Genomic DNA, 25669 nt, shown 5'->3' on the forward strand with positions numbered 1-25669 from the left:
AGAAAGAGAATCCCCAAAAACTACAAATTCTTGCATACACAAACAAAATGATTTGACTTAAGAGCGCAAATTTAATATTTAGTAACTCCGTGATGAAAATGACTTAGTACACCATAACTTATTTTTGGAGGTCAGTGTCATAACCTTAATTGTGAAACATAATGTTTGGGCAGATATAATAAATTGACAACCAATTCAAGGTGGATTGTTACAAGTAGTAATATTGGAACGTTTGAAAGTAATTTAACACATTACCCGATATAGGAATGTACACCATGGAAGCTAATTTGAGCAACGAAATGTCTTTTTATACTCTATGCATTTACATTTATTTGCAACGTTTAGAATTTCATACTTGCTATTGTATAATTTTAACATTTTATATCTTTAGTTAACGTAAATATAAAACTTTGATATAATGAAAATCTAAATTGAGACAAACCTAAAAAAATTGTACACGACTGTATTTTGTTCAACATATAAATCAACAAAGGTGATCAATTGATATACTACCTCCGTTTCATTTTATTTGCAAATATTAGATATTTTTCTTCTATACTTTTTGTCAAATCGTTGCAAATAATATAAAATAGAGATAGTATATGAAGTAATATGAATACAAATAGATAAGTAGTGTAAATTTTCAAACGTTACAATTAAAAGGGAATCGAGAAACTCGTAATTAACTTTCAAGATATGTCACCCCTCTTAAGTTGGGCACTTGGGCCATGTAGCACATACTAGTCCAATACCCAACACAGAACATCCGTTAAGCTCAATTGAAACCCAAAAACAAAACCAACTTGAAAAAACAATCATCAACCATTGCTCATTTTCACTGAAATTTCTAGGTCTTTTGCCCAGAAAGCTTCCATTTTTTCCAGAAAAAGAAGAAGAAGAAAGAGGAGAGAGAAAGTAGAATCGAAGATGAGCAGCAGCGCAGCAGTTCCATTCTGGAGGGCAGCAGGGATGACATACATTAGCTACTCAAACATCTGCGCTAATCTGGTCAGAAATTGTCTCAAGGAGCCCTTCAAATCTGAAGCTCTTGCTAGGGAGAAAGTTCTTTACTCCATCTCCAAATTCGAAGATGGCAAACCCCAGAAGCCAAGTATGATTCTTTCAATTCTTCGTTTTGCGTTCTTTCAATTTATCGATTTTGATTGTTCTTGTTTTCCCCTAATTTTATTGGTGTTATCTGTTTTGATTCAATCAATTGAGATCTAGGGTTTCTGGGGTTTTCTGGGTTTCTAATATGATGGTTGATTATGGTTTACATTTTGCTTTTTCCATATGATTTACATTTTGCTTCATCCATATGTGGTCAACTTTGTTTGATCTTTTTTGCTCATTCTCGAACTCGTTTGTTTGGATGATTAGGTTATTCAATTGTTGAAATTGGTGTCGTGAACATCGAATGGTTGATCTATGGAATGTGAATGTGTTCTATTGACTGTGGGTTATATTGAATAATGTGTTCATTTGGTTGATTTTTCCCTTTTTCTTCTGTGAATCGAAATCCCCATTTCTTGCCCTATTCTGCCTAGAGCTGGCAAAAGTTGACACAACACGACACGAACCAATAACGAAAATATTGGGTTATTGTCAAGGGTTTTCCACAAACACGACATGACAAGATTGCCTACTCTAGTTCTACCGCGGCCATTTTTCTATCTTAATTGTATAAATCACATAAATTAGGTGTTGTTTTTTTATTGCAACTTTGTGCTAGTCATTCAATTTTGTGCTTTCTTTCTATATTGATTGTGGAATTTTGCATTGAAAAGTTGCCTGCTATTACTTGGCTCATAAAGGTGAAGTGGCATTTTTTTTATTATTATTTTTTTTTATAGAGAATTTATGTGGAATGGTGGCAAGTATTTTTGAGTGGCTGTGTATTAATCTAATGTAATGTAATTGCAGTGCATTTACTGGAGTATAAGAAGTTTTTGTGGTTTTGAGCTTATTAAATAATTGATGTATGGTAGTGTAGCATAGAAAGATACTCCGATTTGCATAATTATATTGTTGGGAGGGATTCTGCATCTTGAAGCTTGGTGATAAATGTGCAAACTTTGCGGCTGGGGATGGTGATAACTTGGCCTGTTGATAATCCTGCTTTAACTGGTCTAATTTCCAGGCATCAATTATAGATGCTCTTAATTGTCTCCATGATATTTACAAGGGCAAGTCTTTGGACATATTAAACTTTATTTTGATGAGCATGCTATTTATTTGTTTGTTTAGTCTTTTGTAGCTGACATTGTTGGTGATTTACTTACGCAGACAATAGTAAAGAATTTGAGGGGTGCTTACATGTTAATACCATCATTAGAAACTATCTCTTTTTTAGTTTATATGTTTGGCTGAAGTTCTAATGCTCGCCTGCTCAGCTACAGAGCCAGACCCCCCCCCCCCTCCCCCTCTTATGGTAGTTATTTCCCTTTTATGGAAAATGCCAAAGAACAAAGTCTTTAGTTTGTAGAATTTCTATTCTGTTTTACGGTGTAGCTACTAGCTAATTGGTCAGTGATTTAGTGAAACACCTACTTACTGAGGGTTTGCTATCTACCCTTTTTATACTGGCAAGGGGTAATCAATTAGGGGATTAATAAAGACTATAAGAAGAGGTGATAGATTTCATTGAAGTGGCCTTGGTTGGGGGGAGTGAAGGACGGGGAAAAGTATTACCTTCTTGTTGGGGTTAATTTATTGCCACTTCATCTCAACTCATCTTTCTTTGTAACTTTTCTCCTACAACCACTTGTTTCCAAGCAGCCCTGACGAAGAACCAAAATGTTTGACTTCATTGTGAGTAAAACAAATTTTGTCTCCAAATAACTTGTGTAGTCTTTTCTTCTTATTCTTATATTTGTATGCTGATGTTGAGTTCTTTATACACTGTTATCATGCCTATTAGAATGTTCTTGTGCTAGCAGCCTAGCATTGGCTTGTTGTTGCCTTCTTATGGCTATATAAGGCGATAGAATCTACTTCTATAGAATAGCACTTTGTAGTTTCCGTTATACTCACTCTTTGCTGTTTTTTTGCTTGACAGTCCTCCGAACTGATGACGACGGGAAGGAGCTCTGAATCATGAAGCTTTTCCACCATGATTATGCTCTCCAAATGTCGTTCTATTTTTGTTAGCGTCGTACATTTGAGGTGTAATACCCAGACTCTCAGATAAATTTCATTCTGAGCTTTGGATGTTGTGATAATAATGTAACTTTCAATCATCTTGAAATATTGAATAGTCATTTTGTTTGATATGGTTATGAATATGATTTGCATTTCAAGTTTGGTGCTCTGATGCATTCTTATTATGTATGCGATGTATCAATCAAATAATATACTTCGTATGTTGGTTTTCGAGAGCAATTCTACCATTTGCACCATTTTATGACCGTTACCCTTCCAGAAGTTCTACATCAGTTGTAAGCCTTGATCATTCTTCATTTGCTTCTGATTTATTTTGACTAATGACAACTTAAGTTGCGCAAGTCTCTTTCCTCAAAAAACAAAACAAAAAGTTACATATCGGGACGATTTTAATAAGCATTGCTAAAAAATTAAATCAATGCCAAGGTTTAATGCGAACAGGACTCTGATTAACCACAAAATTAATGAACTACCAGATTTCCGAATGTCTCTAAATCCTGATTTTTTTTACTTACTACTAAACTACTTAGGCCAACTAAGCAGCACGATTCATGACTGCAAATTCTTTTTAACTTCACTAGACAAATTTCATGTCATAATTAACCAGGGAGTAGTTTTCATAGGACAGGAAAAATATCAGTAATTCCACATGAAACAAGAAAAGGAAGCTTCATAAAAGGCTTATTCCCTACATCAACCCTCTACGACTTCAGAAATGTACCCATTTTCAAAGTACTACCAAGGAACCTTCCTAGTAGAAGATAACGACCCAAACAGGCACTGCGTGTGTGTGTCGGAAATAGTGCTGATGTGTGTGACTGAGCATCCTCTCCAGTCTCCACCCTCTAGTCTCTGAGAGGAGAAATGAATAGCTAATACCGCATGTTAAATCTTTTTCATTACTTAAGTTAAGCGCGGGGTCCATCGACTCCAACCACATCACATAATTTCAGAAAATCAGAAAAGGTTCTACCATAAGTTTCATGCATACTACTATATATACATGGACACATATCTTTGTTTGAAAATTAACAAAGCAACAGAAATATGAGATCATCCTCTATCTTCCTCTACTCTCTTGTCTTCATATTTTCTCTATTAGTTCCCCTTCAATGTGTCACCCCTACAGAAAATATATCAGCAGATATAATCAACAAAACATGCGAAACATGTGCCCAAAAAACTTCATCCAACTACAGCTATGACTTCTGTTATTCATCACTTGCTGCAGTTCCTGTTAGCCATTCCACTGACCTCGCAGGGCTTGGGCTGATTGCTCTGGAGCTAGCCCTAGAAAATGCCACCAACACATTTTGGATCATAAGTGGCATGTTAACCAAAAACGAGTCTGATCTTCGTTGCAGCAGTTGTCTGGAGTCCTGCATGGAGCTATATCTAGAAATGAACATAAAATTGGAAGAGAGCATCGGCGAATATGTGTCTGGAAAGAAGCATGATGCTATATATTTATGGGTAAGTGAAATAATGCAAGCAACTAACAAATGTGAAGCAGGCTTCAAGGAGGAGAGTAATGAATCTCCTCTTACAAGGGAAAACAACACCTTAAGTCAGCTGTGTGGCATAATCCTGTGTATTATCGACCTAATTAGCTCAGATTTGAACTCATGGTCTTAAGCTAGCTTCAATAAGTAACATAAATAGTCTCTATTAACTAAATGTTTCTCCACTTAATTAAGGAATTATGTTCTGTTATCAATATTCGCTAATAATGCCTCCCAAATTCAAGCACAAAGTAGTACCCATCTCTGGTCTTCGCCGATTTAAGTTAGTGATACCTTAAACTAACATATAATTTACATTAATACATATAAGAAACCCAATGTGAAACTCAACAAAAATATTTCTCACTGACCAAGTCACTTTTAGTACATGAGCCCAGGATAATTGATATGAAATAATTAATATGAAAACATAATTTTTCCACTGTTGTGCGCAGTTACAAAGTTGAACATTATTCTACAACAAAACATATACAACTATCTTTTATAAAAAGAAATGTAGTTAACCACACAAAAATGTGCTTTTGTTAGTTTGATCTGTACAAAGAGATACTGGAAACTCCTAAGAAAGTGGGCAAAAACTTGAACAAGTGAGCCAAACAAAAGATGACACACTTACTACTGAAAGAATCTAAAAATATTACACCTTTGAACAGTTCCCCCCTTCCCAAAACACTTACAAAGAACATGCTAATTCAGCTTCTTCACTTTTTCCTATTCATCCTTAGCTTTATACTGGTACCCGTTTCCCGCGGAATCTGTCTATCAACTGTCACACAGAAATAAGCAACATAAGGTCAAATACTCAAATGGTATACGTGTGTGATAAATTAATTAACCACAAGCCATGTAGAAAGTTATAAGTAAAGGTTTCCTAATTCTCAACCAGAAAGCATAAAAAAAATGTACTCCGTATAACATAAATAAATAAGATGAACACATCTAGCAGATGTCCATTTTCATATGTGTTTTCAGTGACAAATTATAAAATGTGACTCTTCTCACACAATCACCAAAACCCAACAATCTGGCAATTGGCTTAAGCTGTTAATAGACTTTTTTACTTTTCTTTCCTATCTATTAAGGCTGCAGAGTCTGTGTAAGTGTGTATCTACTTCAGAAAATGAGGAGGTTTGGATGGTGAATTCACAGCAGTCAAGGCTACATCATTGACCTAATAAGCAACAAATCAAAACACAAGCCTGTTCAAGCTTTCTAACTCCTACAAAGAGACACCCTTTGAATAGAAGCAATTATATAAGTCCTCAAATAGACCGCCCAACTGAATGGCATAACCAGTATCACTATCAGCTCTAGGACCTCCATCTTTACTCTTTAGCAACTTCTTTGTCTCCTTGCAGTGTAGGCATGTAAAACCTCTAAAAGAGCGATCAGACGCCCAAACCATTGTACCCAATCAGATTATATATAGAAAAAAGATCATGTTAAGCTCATAGCGAGACTTGGTCTTTCAACTTTTCAAGAGTAAACAAAGATGGAAGTTTGGAAACAATTTGACAATGGAACTTGCAACTTTTTAAATTTTATTTAATCTTGATTCTTTCTCAGTCACATGCAATGCAGTGAATGCACATACAAAAGTGACCAAAACAACTACCCCATTATGAAGACTTTGTAAACCAATTTTATATGATTCAGGGTCCATTCAGTTTCTTAATTTCCTCTCTCTTTTATCGAACCCTGTATTTGGCCTTGTGAAGTTGTGATTTGATCAACTTTGGCACAGTTAACCTATGAAGTATTGACTTTAATTCTAAAGGTTATGTGGACCTGAAACATAGCATTAAACCATTAAGTCTTGCACTGGCTGCATCCAGAATGTGGTAATGAAAAAAATTGAAAACAAAGGCTTCACAATATCTAGCAGCAATCAAGCAGACCAACACTTTTTCTTCGTTACTCCCTCCGTCCCTTATTTTTTGCCCCATTTGACTTATCACAATCTCCAAGAAGCGTTTTAAACACATATATCTTTATTTTTATAAGCATAAAAATTATAAAAACTAGATATTAATAAAATATACAACGAGATGAATCCAACAAGGCCCCACTTGACTATATAATCTCTTATATATTAACGAGAATTAATGGTCAAAGTTTGACCCATATATTAGCAATGGGGCAAACAAATAATGAAATAAGGACAGAGGGAGTAGTAGATACAGAGAAATTTCATAAAATAGATATATCATCAGTATGCTAGGTCTAAAACAAGTCATTTTATTGCCAAAGCTTGGAACTACCATGCTCAGATATAGTCAGATGATTTACCGATCTAAAGAGTGGATGTTGCAAAACCCAACCAAGAACAGGTATCCTCTGTATAAAAACTGCCAGAGTAGGCCAGAAGCCACTGCAAAGATAATCAACCAATCAGTTGTCATTCAAACACTAGAAAGCTATAAATTGCAGAAATTTATTGCATCAACAGACCTGAAAAGTACAATGAATCCATATAATTCCAAAATCATGCCAATAATAGGCCAGCCAATAATAACCAAGAAGAAGCCAACACCAAATGATATCGTCCCCTGGGTAAACATGAACAATCATTGAGTAGCACAGTCAGACAAAGGAGACTCAGAGAGAGGGAGGGAGGAAGAGAGAGAGATAGAGAGGGAAAGAAGGGGGGATATGCATCAGAACCTTAAAATTTTGAGGTTTCATGAAAAAACCAAGAGCGGATTTTGGCCCAATGGTCAATGTCACACCAGCCAGGAAGAGGATCTGAAAGAACATGTTTCAATTAGAGAACATCAATAAGCATCAAAAGGAAGTGGACATGGTAATTAGACCATAGAACAAAAATGAGATTACAAGAATGAGATAAGAAACTTACGTTACCCATGGCAAGCAACCCTTTGTCAAACAAGAATATGACTCCCAATAATGTAAAGAACATGCCAAACCCAGTCAATCCCAGTCCAATCTCTGTCAAATTTCATGTTCCAAGAAGTCACAATAATTAGCTTCTTCAGTAGTTCACATCAATCCAAAAGAAGTTCATATTCGATACAGAGGAAGGAGAAAGATATTCTCTCAGGCAAAGGCAGCAATCAAACCTAGGGTTGTGTTCTAAAGGCCTTCAATTAATGAGGACGGAACAATCCTACTATGTAGCACATATACGGCCACCTAAATAAACCCACATCTGACTTGCAGACACATAATTATGAATTATGATTCTCACACTTCAAAGTAGATTCATAAACAGACCAGACCTTGGTGGTGCTGCCCTGACTCCCTAAGTTACAAACTAGTGCATGACTTTGTGACCCCAACTATAAATACACAGCACCAAGTAGTAAAAAGCTGATATCCCTGCCTATGGAATTGTCACTCTAAGGTCTTAATTGGAAACACATGATAAGTAAATTTATCACTTAAAAAGGACTGTTGACCCCAAGTTTGGATTTTGAACACAAACCTATAGTCTTCCAATCAGGCGATTAGATTATAATCAGGAAAGAGATCAAAAGGTTTGACACAAAGATCCACAGTCCTCTCCAAAACCCCAATTCTTTTTCCAACACGGAATTACAAAGCAGCAGCAAGCAGTTAATAAAGAGTTGCAAACAACAATCCCTCTCTTCCAATTTACTCCTAAATTCACATTTATGATTAGAAACTATAGCTACTATCTAGAAACTCAAACCCAATTTACCACCATGATCCACCAAGCATGATTAAAAATCAATTAAAAAAAACAGAAATTAGAGTGATAGTCAAACCCAATTCACTACCACAATACACTGCCACGATCCACCGCGTTATTGAATTCAAAATCTTAGCAGCATACCAAATCACATAAGCATGATTTAAAACAATAGCAACAATCAACTTAATAAACATCAATTAGAGTTGTACTCAAACCCAAATTACCGCCAATCCACCTTGTTATCTAATTCACAATCAGCAGCATCCCAATTTGCATAAGCATGATTTAAATACAATAGCTAAACTAACTCATTTAACATCAATTAAAAATTCTTAAAAAGTGTATTAATCAAAATAGCAATTTATTTCCAACAAAAAGGAAGTTTACGCTTACTTTTTCTATCATCCATCTCGAATGACGCCATCTTTGCCGATGCCAAATGTCAAATCTGCGAAATCCGGGAACAATTCTACACGAAATCAAGAAAAAAAAAACCCATAAAATCAAAAGCAGAATAGGATCAAATAAAGAAATAATTAGGGTTTCAAAAAACTCAAAGATCGAACTTACAACCAACTACAAATTGAGAATTAGTTGTAGGAGAAATCAAAAAGGTTGAAGTTAAGCTGAATTGCAGAAAACAAAGGCAAGCTTAAGCTATTGCGAATACCTGTTAATGGAGGAGAGAGAATGAAGCAAACGTAGTTCAGGTGTTGCGAAATATTAAGGAAGAAGAAATGAAGAGATGAAGGTGGTGATGAAATGAAGTGGAAATTGAACAAGGCATTATTTCAAAGGCAAAAGCTTATAGAGATTACTAGTAGTTGCCACGCCATTTGGCCAATGAGATGAGACACGACACCAAATTATGCAACTTTAATTTTTACATCACTTTTTTTTTTTTTTTTACATCAGAATTTAATTTGGTTGATCTAATGAGGGTAATTTGTAAATGTAATTAGAATGAAATTATTAAACGTGTTACATGGAGTGCCGAGTATTGATATTATTCATTGATTGTGTATTTGAAAATTATTATATTTTGTATATCGAACTGAATGACTCATCACTCGAATATGACTCTATAAATTTCTCCAAAGTAAATTTGATCTAACACTGACTCTGTAACCTTAGGCAATCAAGCCTTCACCCAATATCAATCAACACACAATATAAACCCCATCGATGTTTAACATTATAGTTTCACCAAATGATTATACATCCAGGGGTGATTTGCATCACCAACCAAATATTCTATTTCATCTTTTATGGACATTATTTTTAACATATTTTTCATGTCCAACTAAGATTATATCACTTAGGATGTGGTGTACTACAGGCCTACAGGTGTAGTGTCATATTTGTTGAGGGGTGGTGTGTGGTAGCATTTTTTTGTTTAAGGTTTTATAATATTTAATTTTAGGAGGGATTTCTCTAACCTCCTACTTGTATTTTAGAACAAACTTTCTACTTAACCCCAAATAAAAAATATATACATGAAACAATTGTGATTCTCCATATAAAGGACAATGATCAATTGCAAAATGTTGTAAGGACTAAGGACTACTAATTTATTCCGAAATGGGAGATACAAATAACAAAGTACAAATTATTGGCTACCATGAAATCAGGCCTTGTTTAGTTCACCTTTTAAAAACAATATTTAGTAAAAATAATTTCATTTCAATAAAAAATAAGTTCAGTTCAGTAAAATTAATTTCAGTTTCGTAAAACTAATTTCATAGCAAAAATCAGTAATTGTAAGAAAATATAATAGAGAATTAGTAAAAATGATTTCAGTTCACTAAAAATAATTTTAGTTTAAGAAAATTAATTTCAATTCAACAAATATTAAATGTAGTGAATGGAGCGTTAAAGACTTAATTAAAAAATCAAATAAGTTGATAGTCAGCAAGGAAATATTAAATTTTTTGTTTTAAAAAATACAATTTCAGACCCAAATAATGCTCTCGGGTGCATAAAATAATGATTGGTGCGCTATCATATATCGTAACTCGTAATAAAGTCCACTTTAAGGCGTTAACCGGGTTGGTTAGCTCCTTAATTCACAAGTCACAGTTGTCTCTCCCACACTTCTGCACTTCAAAAAGTATATGATGAAGTGAACGAGACCTTTGAAACCTAATAAAAAATTCAAAGACAAGTACTCATTATCAAAGTTTAGATTTCAAAAATTCGAACCCAAATCATGCTCTCAGATGTATAAAATAAAATAATGATCGGTGCACTCTCACATGTCGCAATAAAGTCCACTTTGAGGCGTTAGCCGGGCTGGTTAGCTTCCTAACTCACTGCTGTCCCTCCCTCACTTCGGCAGCTCTTTCTCTCTCCTCCCCTCCAACCCGAAAACGACAATTTTCCCACACTCCATTCTTCCAATCGCCATCTTATTTTTTCTGGGATTCATCTCAAATTCTAACAAATTTCTCAAACGATTCAATCGAATTTCATCTTGATTTGCGGAAATTGTGTTTTTATTCACTTGAATTCACCTTCAAAATCCCCAAAAATGGCGCCAGTTTCAGCTTTAGCAAAATACAAGCTCGTCTTCTTAGGAGATCAATCTGTTGGTAAAACCAGTATAATCACTCGTTTTATGTATGACAAGTTTGATAATACTTATCAGGTGATTTTTTCCTTCCTTTTTAATGTTTATTTGATCATCATCAATTTACGATTTGAATGATTGTTAGGTTTTGACGGATCTAATCGTTTTTAGGGTTTTGTCTTATTGATTCTTTATTTTCTGCTGGTTTAATTCATTGTGATCTTATTATATGAATCTGATTAGGATTCTTTTTAATGTTTGAATTATGATCTTGAAATTTTGCGATTCTGAAATTGTTTTATGGAGTGGGATTTAGATCTGTAATTTTGATTGAGAATTGTTGTAAAGCTGAGTAAAATTAGCAAAAGGATCACTTTATGTAGTGATTATAGTGAGGGAGTTGTAGAACTGTGATGAAATTTTGGCATTGTTACTGCATTGTGGTTGTGTTCGAATGCAGCGGTTTGATGATATTTTAGGAGGAATTAGTTGGATCGAATGTGCTGATCACTTGCTGTTTGTGTGTGATACATGTCTAAAACGAGGTCTTTTCTCTGTCAACTCTTAAAGGGCACTAGATGAGTACATTGCTTTCTTGTGATTGGTTGAAGTTGAACTCTTATAATGGCCAAAAGTCGGGATAAAGGTATTTTCAACTTTACCAGTCCTTGTTTTGCAGAAGGACCACTGTGGGAAGCAAGCAAACAGTGATTAGAAGGAAGTTTAAGAAAGTATGCTGTTTGATGCCACTTTGTTAGAGATTAGGATCCATGCTTGTCTCGTCCATGTCTTTCATTCAATCAAGAATGTAGCAGAAGGGTTGGAGAGAGGACTTATCTTAGAATTTGATGCAAGTGTAGCACCTTGAAAATATAAAACTGATTAAAGCGTGCATTGACTTATATTAATCAAAATAAGAATGTTTACATGGATCAATTCAAATATGTGGTTTATATGTGGTTTTAATGCTGTTACATATACTGTACTTTATATGTGGTTTTTATGCTGTAACATATACTGTACTTTATATGTGGTTTTTAAGTGATGAATAAGTGGAGAGAAAATATGGGTGGTTGGATATCGGAACCAACTTTGGAGAAAAAGTATTGCATCAGAGGAATGTGGCAATTACATTAGGATGTCCAAAAAGGACTATGTAGCTACTAGCTAGTGATTTGCGACGGAGGAAATAATATGCTTTAGCATGAGTCTGTGGAAGAGTTCAGCTATAAGTATAAAAAAAAATATGGTAGAGAGGTTAAGAGGAAAGGCTCATCAAAAAGACTTTTGAAATGTGATGCTTCATGGATCGAAGAGTTGCTCTTTCCTTCATAGTGTTGAAGCTATCATTGTATAGGGTGTTTTGTTATATATTACCTTTTGCCTCTTTTGAGCTCTTGATTTAAGGTCTTTGTAATGAATGCTGGATACAAAAAGGGGTCTGAGGAGGCAGTAGAATTAGAAGGGTGAGAAGTTTTTAGATAGTGGATCAAACCAAAGAGACAAGATAGGCACACTTTAGATAAATTGAGTTGATTGCTAGACTTAGACTAGCAGCAAGGATTGAAATGGATGCCTGGTGGCTTTAAATGGCGTGAAAGTGTGGCTGAGGAATGCTTGTTAGTCAGTGATGAATTTTATTTGCCCATCAGCTGTTATAAATTACTGCTTTCATATTTTTGTTGTTACTTGTGATCTCATCCCCTCTCCCTTTTGGCAGTGGTTAAGGCTTATGTGACTCTTCTGATGTTTCTCAGGCTACAATTGGTATTGATTTTCTATCAAAGACCATGTATCTTGAAGATCGTACTGTACGACTACAGTTGTGGTAAGCTTCAGCCTCAAATTGACTTTTGAAGCTTGTATTGTATGCTTACTATCTAATATCCCATTGATTTACTATTTTTTGTGTATAGGGATACTGCTGGGCAAGAGAGATTCAGGAGTCTTATACCAAGTTACATAAGGGATTCGTCTGTGGCAGTCATTGTATATGATGTTGCAAGTAATGCTGCTTGACCTTTCATAAAATATATTTATTTTTGGGCCATTGTTTAGCCTATTTACATATTGTGCTTTGTGCAGGCCGACAATCCTTCCTTAACACTGCGAAGTGGATTGAGGAAGTCCGCACTGAGAGGGGTAGTGATGTCATTATCGTCCTTGTTGGAAACAAGACTGATCTTGTGGATAAGAGGTAAAATGACGGAAAAAAGTTTTACATTTTTTAAATGAATCCTATTTGTTATATGTGAGATTGTAATTCCCTCCCCTTTTTGTTTGCTCCATTTTCTTTTTTGGTGTCAAAGTTCAAAATTACAGTCTTGGGGAATCTGTTACATTGGTTTGGACAAACACTATCAACTTTTTATTATTTTTACCTATTCTCAACTATATGTTTGTTAAAGTAATCGGTGCAAACAATAAGGGACGACGGGAGTATTTCTGTCATTGTGGCTCCTTAAAATTACATTCTGACTAAGCTGTCTGTTAGACTATTGTATTTTATTGATCCGATTTTCCTTTAGTCTCTAGTGTTTTCCCACACAATGCTTAGGTAATTTTTGTGAATTTGAGGACTTCAGGCTGTAGTACCAAAGATTTAAATCATAGCTATTAATAAGTTGGTCTATCTGAGTGACAGGTCAGATGCTAAATTGCTGACATGGTGAGTGCATAAATTTAATTTGATCTGACTTTATGGTGAATGGAAATCTGGGATAGTTGGAATGTTCATACTATATATTTTTTCTCTGGTTAGAAAAGTCAGCCTTATCTTTCTTTCTTGAACATAGGGATTGTATATTGATCACACGTTTAGTGAGCCATTTGGATCTAAAAATACCTGACTTGCATTTCAGCAAAGGATCTTAGGTGCCTGTGAAGAATAAAGTTCTAGAGGCTTGTATTAGTATTTGACAACCTTATTCAAAATCTTCAAGCTGAAAGAGAAAATTCTTAAATATTTCATGAATGATGGCCGAAAATGTTTTAGCTTCTTTATAACTGCTTGCTTTGCTTGCTTTATTGTTATCAAGTCAAGCCTGTATGCTTTGTGTTGGATGGTTAGAGCTGAGGACAATAGTGAATCATAGATCAGATTGCTTATCATTATGGAGTAATTGTAGCATATGTTTTCAATTTTGTTTGGAAAGTTTGCAGGGAATCACTTACTTCGTATAATATAAGCGGATAAGCCACTTCGCAATTTAAGAAGTAAAAAATAGTGGCGGTTGCCTGGTTGGTTTGGTGGAAGGAGTGTAGAGGATTTTGTAGAGTAAAAGGGAGGACTGGAGGGGTATAAATAAGGAAGATGTGAATTGGGCACTTTATGTCTTTTTTTTCCAGATGAAAATTGACAAAAGTAGTTGACATTGCAAATACAAGTATTAGCTTTAATTTAAGGGGATCCACGAAGGCCAATGAGGTAGATTGATTAGAGCAACTCCAATGGTTGGGAAAAGGGACTAGCTTGCAAATATTAGAAATCTTAAGCTAGTAGCTACACCATTGTTGCACATCAAATTAGCTTTGGCAAGCAAATTAGCTTTGTAGGGCTAATTAGCTTGGCAAATATTTATTTGATAAAAAATATTATTAATTTAAAAATAAATTAATTTACAACTAGCTTAACCATTGGAGCAAAAAATAGCTTGAATTATTGTAGCTTAAAAAGATGATGTGGCATGCCAAGCTTTTTAAGAAATTAGCCAACCATTGTAGTTGCTCTTACAATCGCAAATATTGTACCATCCCCAAAATTATTTTATTAACTGTATTTTTAAATTAGGTGGTTCTCCAGAATGTTACTTGACTTGGTGTGTGCTGCTAATTTTCCTTTATATTTCCTTTTTTCAATCTTGGGAGTAGTTCTATCATAGTATCATACCCATTGCTGTTGTTTCACTGTTTTTATTTATTTATTTATTTTTCACTTTACAGGCAAGTCTCCATTGAAGAAGGAGAAGCAAAAGCTCGTGATCTCAATGTCATGTTTATTGAAACTAGTGCAAAAGCTGGCTTTAACATAAAGGTACATCTTTACCTTAACTTTTGCTTAAGCTGCACTCTAGGGTGAACTGATGACCAGAGTAAATCATTTAGCAACGTACCCATATTTTAATGAGACTTTTGTCACGATTGTTAAACTTCTGCTTAAATTGCACTTTTGGATGATGTCAAAGCTCAATGTCTGCGACATTTGGTTGGAGCATTTGTAGCATAATTGGAGACCGTATGCAATAAGTTTTTATTAGGTGATGTGTTTGCCTTTGGCACTAACCTACCCATTTCACATTCTCCTTGTCAGTTGTTGAATGATTTCCTTATGATTGCCAAATGTTGTTTTCTGTTCCTATTTCTATACAGATTTTCTCCACATCTCTTGCTTTGCTTCACATGCTCAAATTAGAACACCTAAGCAAGTATTAAACTCTCTTGATCTGATGGAACGCTGGCTGTAGTTATTAATGTGCTGGTTGCTCTTATCAATCAAATATTGGAGCACACATTAATTTCTGACGCTCTCCATTTGGCTTTTGTGCTCTCAGCTCTTGATGGTCTTTTGATCCTTTTCTTTTCATCACTATTGTACTTTCTTTGGTGCTTTGGTTAAATGAATGTACGTTTAACCAGGCTACTTCAGTTTCAATATCTTTGTTTGGCATTGCACAGGAAAATGTGCTTCCGTGTTTAGTTGGCAGTATATTTTAAAGCTGTAGTTGTGACATTGTGTTTTGATGTTTGAGAGCCTGACCTGACCTGACAGGCTATCATATTATTGTGATTTATTCTTCTCCGGTCTCCCTGCAAAGTAAGATATTGCATACTATGATATTAACATAAGATGAAATTGCAGGCGCTGTTTAGGAAAATTGCTGCTGCATTACCGGGAATGGAGACACTCTCTTCGACGAAGCAAGAGGATATGGTTGATGTAAGTCTCAAGTCCACGTCTAGCGCACCCCAGTCGCAGTCCCAGGGAAGTGGATGTGCTTGCTGACCTTACCTCATAATCCTCCATGGAAATTGCATTCTACTTAGTTTTGTGTACCTTTTTGTACTTTCGGCCTTGAACTCTAGAAAGATTTTGCTCTCTTCTCTGAAGTAATCATAGTGATAATGTTGTGCTGTTCCTGCTAGAGTAAAAGATTGTTCTTTGAGAATTTGAGGGACTAAAGGACGTAGAAATATTCGATTTATTATGCTATTATTTGTCTGAACTCCAACGTATTTCAGATATGAATATGACTTGTTAGCTCAAAGAGACAGTTAGCTTCCTTTGCCACACTCTGTCTTTTGGAAGCATACGGAGCTAATGCTTGCTAGCATGATTCACATCCTCCATTCTCAAGATATGTATTTTTTTCACTTTTGTTTTTGTTATATACTTCGTATATGTTATGTATATCGGGTTTAATTATAACAGTCTGTGAGATAAATTCCCCCCTCTTCTAAATAGCAGGTGTGATATTCATCTGATGTTTTAATGTTCTCGATGTTGTTGGTAATGAAAAGCTGTTGATGTGGTTGATAACTATAGAAATAATATATATATGTGTTCTCGCATATGAGCAATTGGTTACAGACATGCATGAGATAGTGCTGAAGTTACCGCAATTCTTGTAGTTAACTGATGGAAGTTCATTTAAATATCAAGTTAAAAAAAAAAAAAGAAAAGAAATCGCAACATATGAACTAAACTGTGTATACTATGTATCAGAAATTCAGAATAATTCTGTGCTAGCATCAAGCTTTACTTTTGTTGCTTTTTTAGTTTCAATATCATCCAAGTAATGCTGATATATATAAGAAAGGAACCCCCACATAGCAAGAATCATAGAAATCACCTTCACACCATTCATCTTATCATGGAAGAACACGACTGCGAAAATCGGAACCAAGGGCAAACTAAAGGTGGCAATCACATTAGAGAAAAGGGATGAAACCTCAAAAATTAGTCCTAACATTCCCAACGAAGCAAGTTGCCAACTTATAGCCGTGAAAGTTAATGTTAGCACATAAGACACACCACCCATTTTGTAATTCCTCATCTCTTCGTTCAGTGTATGCCATTCCCCGCTACCAAAGAGCCCTATTACACAAACACAAGTCGCGACGATAAAAGGGTAAAGTTGCATACATACCACGGTGTTAAGGGAGTTGTCCTTAATCACCTTCTCGAAAGAATATTGTGCCACGGACACATTGAAAGCTAATGCCGCGGAAGCTCCAAGGGTACATAAAAACCCTAAGGCAAATTTCCCCTTCCCGGTATTATTGCTCGTGTTAGCTTCATTATCAGCATTGATAGCTATAAGGCACGCGGAGATAGTAAGGATTACAAGCGAGTTAAGCACTAGGGCAGTGAATTTCTGCGCGTTGATGAAGAAGGATGTGACTGCGTTGAAGGCTAGTTGGGAGGCACACAACAAGGAATACGTAGACACAGGGAGGTATAGTAGTCCATAAGAGTACATCAAGTTATCACCGGCCACAAGAAGGCCGTAAACAAAGTAGAGAAGGGTGAGCTTATAAACCGGGGGACGAAGAGACGTTGGTGAGGAGACTAGGAATATCTTGAGGGGAATGAGGATGGGAAAACCGGCTGTTTGTACAAAAGTGGCCATCCATTTACTGTTTCCACCTTTGTCAAAGTAGAGCCTTCCCAAGAGAATTCCGGTGGTTTGGCCTATGAGAAGAAATAGGATGTAAGGTATGATTCTAAGCCACATTTTGTAGTGTTTAAGGTTTGTCAAGGCTAAATTTGATCTTGCACCATCTTCTTTGGTGCCTACAAAAAAACAATTGTCGCATAAGAATTAACAACATGCTAAAACTAAGATGACATACGACGTCAAATAATGAGAATCAAGGTTGACCTAGTAGTTGGTGGCTCTCCTTCCACCCTTATTAGAGGGGTTTGATTTTCATCCCAAACAAGTTGGATCCCTATTTTCCCCCTATTTACAAGGGATTTCTCCTTACCAGTTAAAAAGATAAATTAATAAGACATAAAATATTACCATGTATGGAAAGGAAAAAGAGTCGAGAAAATCATTCATTCAAAGTGTTCTTTTGATCGCTTAAGTAGAAAATATTGAATAAATATGTTGCTTTACATAGTAAAACAAGACAAAATTCAATTTGGCAAAGAGATAATATAAACCCACATATTTTTTTTGAAGATGTTATTATTGATCATCATTTACAGTAGTTAATTTTAACTTATTGCTAAGGATACTACTCATACTAGTATTTAGAGAGCATTTGCTTTACAAGATGGTATAAGTTTTTTAAAACTATAAGGTTACAATTTGAATTTCTTTTGGTGAAGTTGAAAGACCATACAATCTATACTCGTATATATTATGTAAAAAAATAGGAGATCAAAATTTTGTTTTAATATTGGCTAAATTTAGAAAGAACAGCAGGAGGACTAAGAAACTAGAAAGTAGTTGATGAATCAAACTAGCAGCTACTCCTTACTTCCTTAGTGATGAACTTGATGATTGAGTACTTGATTAGTAAGTAGTTAATAGCTTACCTATGGTTTGGTGCGCCAAATCTTGAGTAGATTCCATAATTAAACTAGTAGTGCATAAATTTGGATGAAAAATTTGTTAGTTCCTTGGAAGTAACTCAAGTAAGAGAATAGGATTTAAGAAGTTCAAGTGAACAAGAGTATGAAGATATTTTAACTACAACCTTATCATAGGACTCACAAGATGTAGTCAGCTCAAATGAGCTTCTTATAGTCTTGTCAATGGGCCTAGATAGATAATTTGCACAAAATATTGGATAATATTGGGCCAATAAATTTTACAAATATGGGTATGTTCTCATACGTTGAAATTCGGTTAAGTTTAGTTCAGCTCAGCTCAGCTCAGTTCAGTTCCGTTCAGCTCAGCTCCTAATTTCCTTCTCTTATAAAATATTCAGTTCAGTTCAGTTTAGCTCAGTTCAGTTCAGTTGAGTTCAGTCAATGAGAACATACCCTAAGTTAGCTTAGAACAACTATCAAAAGCTATCCATAGTGCTACAAAAATTACCTATATTTTTTCCTTTTGTCTTCCCGTTACACATTAATTAAACTGCTATACAATCGATTTTTTTTGTAAAACATTTGACTTCCTAATAATTCCTGCCGCACATCATAGTAGCATATCTCATTCCTCAACGTTAAAATCAACATAAAATCAATATTGGTGGGCTGTCTAAAATTCTAAATTATATACTGTATATTATTTTCATAGCTTATCTTATTGTCTTGAAAGCCTCTATGATTGATAAGGCTCATTAAAGTTTACATATCAGACATATTCAAGAGTCACCTTCATCATTAATTCATCATTGTTGTTTATCAATAAATAGGAGTACAAACCAATAATTCTCATCACATACAATTTAATAATTCAGAGATTTTAATTCAGAACACAATTATTGTCACACACTCTTTTCGTATAGTTGATGAGAAGAGGTAGTCCAAAATGATTTTTTCTTCACAATGAGTGGTCTTCTAATCTTTAATCCATGTCTTTCGTTCACGTCATTTGTTCCACATCAATCAAGTAGAAAATACATTTTCATTGAATCGATTTAATTTGTCTCATTTCCAACTTCCCGGTCCCACTAGGTCTTCCATTTTACACACGTGTACTGTACATTATCTATGTCAGACGAAAAGTAGTGTAATCGCTTGCATGTTTAGCTAATAATACCAGTGTAAAGCGTAAACTAGTTTTTTATTTGATGATTAAATGAAAAACAATCATTAAATTAATATAAAATATTTATGGTTGTATGGTACACCCAAGTGTATATAACAAATTCCAGTTGTATGTGGCCTCTACATATAAGGGTAAGTTTATCCCTAGACCAAAACTCTTAATTTAGACTCTACCATGTCAGCTTTCCACTAAGGTTAAATTATTTTTTAATTATAAGACTCATACCAGACTTTCTCCACTTTTAACACAATATCCCAAGACTCACTCCAAATTCACTGTTTATATATCTATTTGTTTTATAAAAATCAACAACTTTTTTGAGTTGATGAGTTGGCAGCTCTTTATTGGCCAACAAAAAAAATCAGATTGCCTTTTGTAAATTTATAGAGTCTTAATAGATGAGTTTTAGAATCCAAAACTCATCTCAAGACTCCCCATAATCTTGCACCACTTTATTGCAAAAATTATATAGTCTTGTATATGAGTCTTGAATTAAGACTCGACTCAAGACTCACCAATAAACTCACCCTAACCTTAATGTGTCTTGTTTTTATTGGCTAGAATAATAGACCTAAGTTTTATTAAAATTTAATTTATATTTGACTTCTAATTTTCTCCCTTCTTTTGATGATGTATCAAATTTTTACTGGTGTTATATGTAGGGATAACATACAATGGTTGTGTGTGTACTTGGTCACCTAATAGAATTACATAGTAATTTGTAGATTGCTAATACGAGTAGTTAACTAATTATAACATTTTGTATGTTATGTAAGAAAACCAATATAATGAAACGCAGAGGCTATCAACTATGGCGTGACATGACAAATGGACTGATTTGAACAAGCCTAAATAAACTGTTTATTTAAAAATCTGAATTAGGCCCGGGATTGGACATGATTTATGATTTTAAAGCCCGGCTCAATTTTATCGCCTCTAAATATCATTAGTTGTTAATAGATTGGATTACGTTTTACATATTTGAAGTAAACATTTGTGATCACAAAAATAGATAAAAAAATTTCTAATCTAATTTTCTTCACTATGGAGTAACTGAATTTCGTAACAGCAGTTCTAATCTAATACGACTCGTTGTGATATCAAACAAGACGACCCACTAATCCTTATGAAGAGCTCACACTCAATAAGCAAAAACTTTTAGTCGAGGAAAAGAATTGGGCAGCCACTATAATTGACTATATATGGAATTGAAATTTGAAATATGGATCATCTACGATAATCCACGATGAATTAAATCTTAACAGACTTGGCTTACACTATCTACCTGTAACAGAGTTGGCTTACACTATCTACCTATAATAGACAAGGAGTCAAGGAGTGAAACGCGGAAGAAAAAAAAAAAACTTCGCCTATTTGTTAATACTTGCAACATTTCTGTTTTCATGATGCCAGTGCACTATTTAAATCGATAATATGGAAATTTTGCCAACAACTACCTTTTAAATGACCACTTTTGAGAACAACTACCATTTAAAATTTTCTTTTAAAAAAACTACTTCAAAGTCACAAAAACTTTGAGTAGCACTACCACATTTTATTTTCCGGGAAGAATTTCCGGTTGAGAAAGCCTAGTTTATAAAATTTCAATCAATTGTGGTATAGAAAACAAGATATTTCGATAGTAAAATACAATTATAGGTCAATTATCTTTAATTTTGCATTATAGTTTATTTAATTTCTCAATTAAATCTTAAAATCAGGGTTTATGGTCAAAAAATTGAATTAATGGCTTTACGAAATTGGGGGATTTGGGGCAATTGAAGTGTATAATCCAATTAAGTGTTAATGTATTGCAAAATTACCATTTAATTTGGGTTTTTTGAGGGAAATTTTATAAAATATTCCCCAAAAACGGAGATTCTTGCCGGAAACAATAAATGTGGTAGTGTTACTCAATTTTTTTTTTTTTGTGGTAGTTTTTTCAAAAGAAAATTTTAAATGGTAGTTGTTCTCAAAAGTGATCATTTAAATGGTAGTTATTCGCAAAATTTCTCGATAATATTATAAAAATATAAATTGAAACGATTATAACAAGATGCCACATAACTACATTTTTCCTAACCTATAGTCAAAGTGAGATATGTAAATAGTGTAAAAATCAAAGTGTTGCAAGTAAAATGGAGAAAATATAAAATAAAAAACGTGTCACAATTTCAACGCTACAAATTCTAGACCATATTCAGCACTCGTTCTCCAAATATTACAACATGGGGATGAGAAGAAGACGAGATGGTTTTTTTTTTTTTTTTTCCTGTTTAGAGAGCCAAAAGACAAGTGATGAGAATCGATCTCAAGATCTTTTAGCTCTGGTAAGAAAGCTCTAACCACTTGAGTTATTCTTGACACTCATCACTCATGTAAAGAGGAGAGAGAAAAGGATAAAACATACGCAAATAGGTAAAACTTCATAATAGTTGCAATATTTATAAATGGAGTAAGTAGAAACTATATTTCTTTGATTAAAATTTTCTTGAATAAATATCTAAAAGAAATCTTGTTATAAAACTACTTTGTTGAAATTAATTCAAAATCAAACGAACACAATAAAATCTTGGAAAAAAATTTCAACATAAAAGTTTCCGTCCAGATGGCTAATTTGGCAACACAACAATTATATATCGACTAAATATCTTCCAGTAATATTCATTTTCAGCATATAACAAATATCTATCAATTTTTTTTTTGAGTAAAATTATCCTTCACAAATTTATGCGATACTTTCTTGGTTCTCGATGGATGATGCTCAAGAGATGGTTAACCAAAGTCGAGGTAAGCCACTCAAATCACCAATTTTTCTGTTTTTAAATGTATTTTATTTTGATCGATAAACAATTAGACATACATGTACTATTTGTTAATTGTTATATGATGAGTAAAAATTAAAGATACAAACGCCAATTTTCGATCTACAAAATATATATTTCCCTGTTTTATTTATTTTAAACTTTAAGAACTTTTTTTTTTTTTTTGAAAGAAAACTTTAAGAACTTCATCCCAAGTTTTTTTTTTTTTTTTTTTTTTTGGTGCTCCGATTCATTTTTTATCGATGATAAATGGATAATCCTTTAGTGAATGAGTAGCTGCTACTTCAGATCAGCTATGATATATCAAAATCTGAATGTTTAAAATTATCGAATTTATAGCCATTATTAACTAATTTACTGTTAATATTATTTAAATAATGGAATACTAAATAAAACATGCATTTTTTTTTTTACCCATGTCAAACTACCATTATTAAATTTCATGCAAAGTACTACCTCCGTTTTTAAATACTTGTTTCACTTTCCTTTTTTCGGCCGTTTTTAAATACTTGCTCCATTTCCTTATTTGGAAAGTTTTTACAATATTTAATTCATTTCTACCACCTAGTGGACCCAACAAATATCATATTTTATTCATTTCATATTCTCTCACCTCCAATTTCTCCACTACTTTTGCTTTTTACAATTTTTTATTCTTCCACCAACCTCACTACCTTTATATTTAATTACTTTCTCCAATTTCTCCTAAAACTCTACGCATGGAGAAATGGAGCAAGTATTTTAAAATAGAGGAAATATATGATATCATCTTTAAGATTTATTTATTTATTTATTTTGGTTAGTCGTATTCTAAGAACCTGTTCACTTCAGCTTAATTCCAGTTCAGTTCAACTCTTAATTGTCTTCTCTCATAAAATATTCAGTTCAACTCTTAATTTCCTTATCTCATTAAATATTTAGTTCAGTTCTATGCAGTTCAGTCAATTCAACTCCAATAATCAGTTCAGTTCAACTCAATTCAATTCAGTAAATATAAACATGTTCTAATTAAGTTATTTTTGAAAGTACATTACATATGTATGCCACTTTTAAAGTTTTTCAACACAACAATAATAATTTTTTTCTCAAATTTAATTTTAATAAATTTGGCCTTATTATTTGTATTTTTTTCCACATAATTTGCCAAATTTTTATATTATATCACTTATTAATTTTGAAAAAAAATAAATTATTACTACTATACATCACACATACATTAATAATTTAATATAGTCAAATATCACCTTACGCGTAGTACCAAGATTCCATTAAATTAAAATATGTACTCCGTAGTAAATATCTTCCACAAAAATAAAAAAATAAAAAAAATGTAGTACTAAGATTATGGGCCATATGGCCCACATTGTTGGATCAGCTAGCTAGTTATGACTTTTTGGGCTTTAAGACCTTAAGAGTGGACTCACCATAAGTCCATAACTCACAATTCAACTGTTTTACAGGTCTAGCTCCTAATTATAAGGACATGTTATTGTTTAATTCATACTTGTGTTGGAGGGTCTAATACCTTAAACAAGTGTTATTTGATAATCATTCATTGATCATTGTTGTGAAGTTTTAATTAGCAATTTTGTAGGCAAAGAAGAAATTGATCCAAGACCAAAAGAGGACATTGTTCATCATAATTCCATACCCAACCACATCAACAACAAAAACCTTCTATTGCCAAAGGTTAAACACTACAAAAAATGGCTTCGAATCACCATTTACATCCTCTTCCTCCTCGTTGGCCAAACCACCGCGACTCTCTTAGGAAGACTCTACTTCGACAAGGGTGGAAACAGCAAATGGATGGCCACCTTTGTACAATCAGCCGGCTTTCCCATCTTCATTCCTCTCCTATTCTTCTTCTCCTCATCAACTACTTTTCGTCGCCCTTTAGTCCTTAGGCTCACCCTCATCTACATTGCTTTCGGCCTAATCTTAACCGGAGACAACTTGATGTACTCTTATGGACTACTTTACCTTCCTGTCTCTACGTATTCCTTGTTATGTGCCTCTCAACTAGCCTTCAACGCGGTCACATCCTTCTTCATCAACGCGCAAAAATTCACTGCCCTAGTACTCAACTCGATTGTAATCCTTACAATCTCCGTGTGTCTCCTAGCCATCAATGCAAATGACGAAGGTAACACGACTAATAATGTGTCGAGGGGCAAATATGTCATAGGTTTTTTATGTACACTTGGTGCATCCGCGACATATTCTTTGTTACTGTCATTGACACAATTCTCTTTCGAGAAGGTGATTAAGGATGAGTCTTACAACACAGTCATATGTATGCAATTTTATCCTTCGATCGTGGCAACCTGTGGTTGTGTCATAGGGCTCTTTGGTAGCGGAGAATGGCGAACATTAAAGGGAGAAATGAGGGATTATAAGACGGGTGGAGTTCCCTACGTTCTAACATTAACGTTCACGGCTATAAGTTGGCAAGTTTCATCGTTAGGGTTGATAGGACTAGTTTTCGAGGTTTCTTCCCTCTTCTCTAATGTGATTAGCACCTTGAGTTTGCCTATGATTCCGATTTTCGCAGTCGTGTTCTTCCATGATAAGATGAATGGTGTGAAGGTGATATCTTTGGTGCTTGCTATGTGGGGGTTTCTTTCTTATATTTATCAGCATTACTTGGACAATATCGAAGCTAATAAGGCAAGAAAAGAAAAGGTTGATGAAACTCTAGTTGCTACTTGCTAGCACAGAAATGTGTTGATTAAGGAATTAGTGAAATTTTAATTATTAAAATAATTGTTGTAATTTTTATCATTTTTGAGAAATTAGTACTCTGATCCGTAGTGTTGTTGCTTGAAACATGCAACTCTACTGGAGTATCATATTCTCAACCACTCAACCTATGACCATTTAGCTTTTAAAAAGTTTGACCAAGTTATATAACACTGTTAATGAAATACTTCTTTTGTTCCTTTATTTTTACCCCATTGTCATTATATGAGTCAACCTGTAAAAACTTTGACTATAATTTGTAATTAATCTATAAGAGGTAATATAATTATTAGATCTTAATTATTAGATTCGTCTTACTGTATATTTTATCGGTAACAAGTTTTTATAATTTAAATGTGTATGAAAATGAAGATATATACACATTTAAATAGAGCAAAAATTTAGAGACAAAAGGCCGGGTGTAAACCATAAGTAGTAGAATT

General features: G+C 34.1%; 5 protein-coding genes and 1 long non-coding RNA gene across 6 annotated transcripts; 4 read left to right on the top strand and 2 right to left on the bottom strand.

Annotated features, from left to right (window-relative positions):
- The first annotated feature begins 741 nt into the window (after window positions 1-741).
- On the top strand, window positions 742-3299 carry LOC145593650 (uncharacterized). Its single transcript, XR_014102791.1, has 2 exons — window positions 742-1111; window positions 3059-3299. It is a non-coding gene; the product is annotated as an uncharacterized LOC145593650 (long non-coding RNA).
- A 765-nt stretch (window positions 3300-4064) lies between these two features.
- LOC145593655 (putative invertase inhibitor) lies at window positions 4065-4879 on the top strand. The gene has a single exon (XM_081649953.1). It carries the CDS (start codon window positions 4210-4212, stop codon window positions 4795-4797), a length of 588 nt encoding a protein of 195 aa, XP_081506079.1. The 5' UTR covers window positions 4065-4209; the 3' UTR covers window positions 4798-4879.
- Window positions 4880-5064: 185 nt separating this feature from the next.
- Window positions 5065-9166, bottom strand: LOC145593663 (vesicle transport protein GOT1-like). The gene is made up of 7 exons (XM_081649965.1): window positions 9032-9166; window positions 8755-8830; window positions 7543-7634; window positions 7350-7430; window positions 7137-7234; window positions 6975-7056; window positions 5065-5451 (listed from the first exon to the last, which is right to left on the bottom strand). Exons 2-7 carry the CDS (start codon window positions 8783-8785, stop codon window positions 5413-5415), a joined length of 423 nt encoding a protein of 140 aa, XP_081506091.1. The 5' UTR covers window positions 8786-8830; window positions 9032-9166; the 3' UTR covers window positions 5065-5412.
- Window positions 9167-10630: 1464 nt separating this feature from the next.
- Window positions 10631-16194, top strand: LOC145593683 (ras-related protein RABH1b). Its single transcript, XM_081650004.1, has 6 exons — window positions 10631-11008; window positions 12688-12758; window positions 12847-12935; window positions 13016-13127; window positions 14873-14963; window positions 15789-16194. Exons 1-6 carry the CDS (start codon window positions 10892-10894, stop codon window positions 15930-15932), a joined length of 624 nt encoding a protein of 207 aa, XP_081506130.1. The 5' UTR covers window positions 10631-10891; the 3' UTR covers window positions 15933-16194.
- Window positions 16195-16530: 336 nt separating this feature from the next.
- LOC145593678 (putative purine permease 11) lies at window positions 16531-18798 on the bottom strand. Its single transcript, XM_081649990.1, has 2 exons — window positions 18477-18798; window positions 16531-17723 (listed from the first exon to the last, which is right to left on the bottom strand). The coding sequence occupies exons 1-2, from the start codon at window positions 18511-18513 to the stop codon at window positions 16657-16659; spliced, it is 1104 nt and encodes a 367-aa protein (XP_081506116.1). The 5' UTR covers window positions 18514-18798; the 3' UTR covers window positions 16531-16656.
- A 3387-nt stretch (window positions 18799-22185) lies between these two features.
- Window positions 22186-25431, top strand: LOC145593672 (putative purine permease 11). Its single transcript, XM_081649978.1, has 2 exons — window positions 22186-22449; window positions 24079-25431. Exons 1-2 carry the CDS (start codon window positions 22413-22415, stop codon window positions 25197-25199), a joined length of 1158 nt encoding a protein of 385 aa, XP_081506104.1. The 5' UTR covers window positions 22186-22412; the 3' UTR covers window positions 25200-25431.
- The last annotated feature ends 238 nt before the right edge of the window (window positions 25432-25669 follow it).

The sequence above is a fragment of the Chenopodium album genome, chromosome 2, assembly GCF_948465745.1.
Source record: "Chenopodium album chromosome 2, dcCheAlbu1.1, whole genome shotgun sequence".
Classification (NCBI taxonomy): domain Eukaryota; kingdom Viridiplantae; phylum Streptophyta; class Magnoliopsida; order Caryophyllales; family Amaranthaceae; genus Chenopodium; species Chenopodium album.

Excerpts from the sequence above, each read along its gene's own strand:
- LOC145593655 (XM_081649953.1), top strand. The coding sequence starts at position 4,210 with ATGAGATCATCCTCTATCTTCCTCTACTCTCTTGTCTTCATATTTTCT.
- LOC145593663 (XM_081649965.1), bottom strand. The coding sequence starts at position 8,785 with ATGGCGTCATTCGAGATGGATGATAGAAAAA. Across the intron at positions 7,635-8,754 it reads CGAGATGGATGATAGAAAAA|AGATTGGACTGGGATTGACT; the intron begins GTAAGCGTAAAC and ends GAAATTTGACAG. Across the intron at positions 7,057-7,136 it reads GGATTCATTGTACTTTTCAG|TGGCTTCTGGCCTACTCTGG; the intron begins GTCTGTTGATGC and ends TTATCTTTGCAG.
- LOC145593683 (XM_081650004.1), top strand. The coding sequence starts at position 10,892 with ATGGCGCCAGTTTCAGCTTTAGCAAAATACAAGCTCGTCTTCTTAGGA. Across the intron at positions 11,009-12,687 it reads AGTTTGATAATACTTATCAG|GCTACAATTGGTATTGATTT; the intron begins GTGATTTTTTCC and ends GATGTTTCTCAG. Across the intron at positions 12,759-12,846 it reads ACTGTACGACTACAGTTGTG|GGATACTGCTGGGCAAGAGA; the intron begins GTAAGCTTCAGC and ends TTTTGTGTATAG.
- LOC145593678 (XM_081649990.1), bottom strand. The coding sequence starts at position 18,513 with ATGGAATCTACTCAAGATTTGGCGCACCAAACCATAG. Across the intron at positions 17,724-18,476 it reads TTTGGCGCACCAAACCATAG|GCACCAAAGAAGATGGTGCA; the intron begins GTAAGCTATTAA and ends GTTTTTTTGTAG.
- LOC145593672 (XM_081649978.1), top strand. The coding sequence starts at position 22,413 with ATGGATGATGCTCAAGAGATGGTTAACCAAAGTCGAG. Across the intron at positions 22,450-24,078 it reads GATGGTTAACCAAAGTCGAG|GCAAAGAAGAAATTGATCCA; the intron begins GTAAGCCACTCA and ends GCAATTTTGTAG.